Source organism: Galeopterus variegatus, unplaced genomic scaffold, assembly GCF_000696425.1.
Source record: "Galeopterus variegatus unplaced genomic scaffold, G_variegatus-3.0.2 Scaffold7047, whole genome shotgun sequence".
NCBI lineage: Eukaryota > Metazoa > Chordata > Mammalia > Dermoptera > Cynocephalidae > Galeopterus > Galeopterus variegatus.
Window position 1 is genome coordinate 87164 of NW_007733158.1, and position 3392 is coordinate 90555.

The 3392-nt window shown below is 57.2% G+C and overlaps 1 protein-coding gene across 1 annotated transcript; it reads left to right on the plus strand.

The window, feature by feature from the left end:
- Positions 1-333: 333 nt before the first annotated feature.
- On the plus strand, positions 334-2876 carry PRR34 (proline rich 34). The gene is given in 3 exon segments (XM_008591571.1): positions 334-354; positions 2461-2815; positions 2818-2876. Coding segments are annotated over 3 exon segments (435 nt in total).
- Positions 2877-3392: the final 516 nt, after the last annotated feature.

Here is a 3392-nt window from a genome sequence, read left to right on the forward strand (position 1 = left end):
CGTTTAAAGCATGCAGTTACAGACACCAGCTTCAGGGCCACTCCTTAATTTTTCACAGTTTTGGCTTTTCATTGTTTCTAGAAATGCACAGTCCTTGAACGGTGAATACTTTCCAATGCTGATGAAATATTGAGCAGGGAGCCCAGCACCCTTGGTTCTTTAATATGAAAACCACTCCCCAGGCTGCACAAACACTGCCCAGCCACGGTGCCGGAGCCGTTTCAATGCTCGTTTTCCAAGAGAGGCCAATCAAGTCAGGCAGGTCTGAGCCCGGTTTCCAGAAGGAGTGTGCCTCTGGCCAGGGCGGCTGATGGGAACCAGAGCCTGGCAAGGATGCCCCAGCCAGGAGACCAGGTAGGCAGCGGGTAGCAGGGGGTTAACGCGTGGAGCTGGGAGGGTGCAGACAAAAGCCACAGGCAGGGACAGGATGGGAAGTGGGCAGGGGAGATGGGGGCTACAGGGCCCAGCCCAACCAGGCACAGACACAGGGGGCTCTGTCTGCCTGCCCGCTGCCCTGGCACTGTGACTAACCGCCCCACTATTGTGAGCCTGAAGCCAGCCCTTTGTGTCATCCCCTGCATCTGGGAGCACAGCCGAAGAACCCTTTCCAGCAGTCCCCCTCGGTCTGGAAGCCTGCAGCCCCAACACCCATTCTCTCTGCCCTCGGGGCTGCTGGGGGCCTGGTGCCCCTGTGGAAGAGTCCTTTTCTCTGGCAAAGAAGGGTCACCAGCAGAAAAGAAGCAGAAAATGAGTCTCCCCAACTCTGGGGGTGGGGGTGGCAAAGGAACCTGCTAAACCTGCACTGTTCAACGTGGCACCCTCGTCACACGCAGCCCTCACACATGGAGCCCTCGAGATATGGAGAGTCCGAACCAACACACTTGTGTACGGCACGCTCGGGATTTTGAAGATTGAGTGTGAAAAAAATGTGAAATATCTCATTTATAATTTCACATGAACTACAAATTGAAATGACCCTGTTACAGATATATATTAGATAAGATGAATTTTATTATTAAAGGGAGCCTCACCTGTTTATTTTACTTTTTAAAAACGTGGCCACTGGGACGTATTAAGTTCCAGGTGTGGCCTGCATTTGCGGCTCATGTTGTTCCTCCTGGACAGCCCCGTGCTGGACCACGGGCGTGGGCCTGCTCTCTCCTAGGAAGACAACGGCTCCCCACCCACTGTCAGGAATACTAGGTCTTCCTGGCCACACTGTCACCTGAACCTGGCCTTGCATTCACCTGTTTCTAGAACTGAGACTTACACACTCAGGTATCTGGGAATCCTTGACAAAACCCACATGTATGCACATGAGCATGCCTGCACACACACACCTGCACACACACACGTGCACACACACATGTGGCCTTGGCTCCTCTCCACAGCAGGCCAGGTCAACCTGTCCCGGCTAGCCTTCCGAGAAGCCAGATTCACAGGGCACCTAGATGACCCTCAAAGGCCCCCTGGGGCCAGACATCTTACCCTTTGTCCTGGGACAGATAGGACCAACCCAGGCCAAATCTGCTTTGCCTGGGCCCCTTCCTCCATAAATGTTAAAAATTATATTTTACAACCGCATCAGTTAAAGACCAATATAATCCAGGCTGAATCCATTTTTATATATTCATTATTTTTGTAGTCATTTTTTTCTCCTGATTTTAAAAGAAATTGAAAGTAAAACATTTTGTGGGCCCTGGGGTCCTCGAAGTTGCCTCACCCACACCCATGCCCAGCCTCTCACCCAGGGAGGTGCACAGATTTCTCCTGTCCATTTGGGAGTTTATCCGGCGACCAAACGACCTTCATCACTCTAGAATTTATTCCTTAGTCCTGCCCTGAATGTCCAGTGTGCAAAGCCCCCATCGGATGCCAGAAAACATTCCACATTATTTTTAAAACACAAAAATTGGTCACGAGAAAGGTCCAGGATCCCAGTATGGCCAAAGGCCCCAAGTCAGCATGAACCAAGACCCTCCAACACAATGCCGGGGTCTCCAGTGGGGCCTAGGCACCACCACCTTCAGCACCAAAAGGGGAGCCCAGCAAGCGGCATGATGATGACATGGGCAGTGACTGGCGCAGCCCCAGGCCCGTGTTGTGCCAGCCCGTGTGGGCCCCAGGCACACACCCTGCCCCGGGGATGCCAAGGAGGCCTGGCTTTCCAGCACCTCCCAGAAAGGCATTTGGTGCTCTCGCATTCCCCTCCTGTGGTGCCACCGTGCCAGTCCTGGGCCCAAACCCTGCTCAGGAAGGAACCGGTCGGTGCAGGAGATGGTTAAAATTCTGCATCCTTTTCGCATCCGCCTCCAGAGGAAGCGCTGCTTCCCCCCCCACCCCCCAAGCAGGAGGAGGGGAAAAAAAGCTGAGAGCAGCAATTTGCAGGCCTTGGGATGTTTTTCTCCTTGACAGCCCTGGGCCCCGCCTTGCTCTGGCCCTTCCCGGGCTGCTGCACAGCCTGCCCTGCGGCCACGGCTCAGTGTCCCGCTCCTGCCGGGCCCCACGCACACGCATCCTCCCCGCAGAGCCCAGGCCGGCCGCGATGCCCCCATCGGCGCCTGGCACTGCCGCCTTTGTGCATGCCTGCTCCTCCAGCCGGGCTCTCCCCCCACGAGGCCTGCTCCTGGGCCCAGCTGCATTGCCCACCGTGCACCCACCCCACGCCCACCCACGGTGCCCTCACCTTCTGAGCCCCCGACCTTCGGCCTCGGGTCCCGCCGGTGCCCGGGGCGCTGGCCACGTCCTCCATGCCTCTGTCGCTCGCCCCACCCCACTGCCCGCGCACGGCGGCGAGCCTGGCACGGTGCCAGGCTGCTGGGAGCCCAGCCCGGGCAGGGCGAACTTTCCGCGAGGCTGGGGGGGCCGCGGGGTGAGGGTGGTGCCCGGGGAGGGAGAGGGCCCCAGGTGCCCAGCGGCCGCCCCCAGCCCCAGACCTGCCCGCGGGGGCCTCCCCCTGCCTCCCAGTCTCCCGAGTCCCATAAAGGCGCAGACAACACCAGCGGTTTAGTCAAAACAGTCATGTGCAGGAGCCTGCAAACAAACAAAAGCCCTTATTTATTTATTTAGTTCACACACCCAGATAAGGAGGCGCCTTTTGTGCACATAATTTCACACACAGAAAGGAGGCGGCGGTACGATGCTCCCCACAGCCGGAGAGCTCTGGACAGCCTGCCCGGCCTCATGAATAATTGCATTGCCTGGCCTGGGCATTTCCATATTTAAATTGGGTAGCAGCGTATGATTAATTAAGAAGGAAAAAGGCAAAAAGGAAGAAAAGCGGTGGGGGTGGGGAGCCGGACATTCCGGGCAGCGTGGCATGCCAAGGTGCCCGCCGCAGCTTAACTCCTCCCATGCCAGGCCAGAGGGAGACTGGGGGTGCTGCAGCAGAC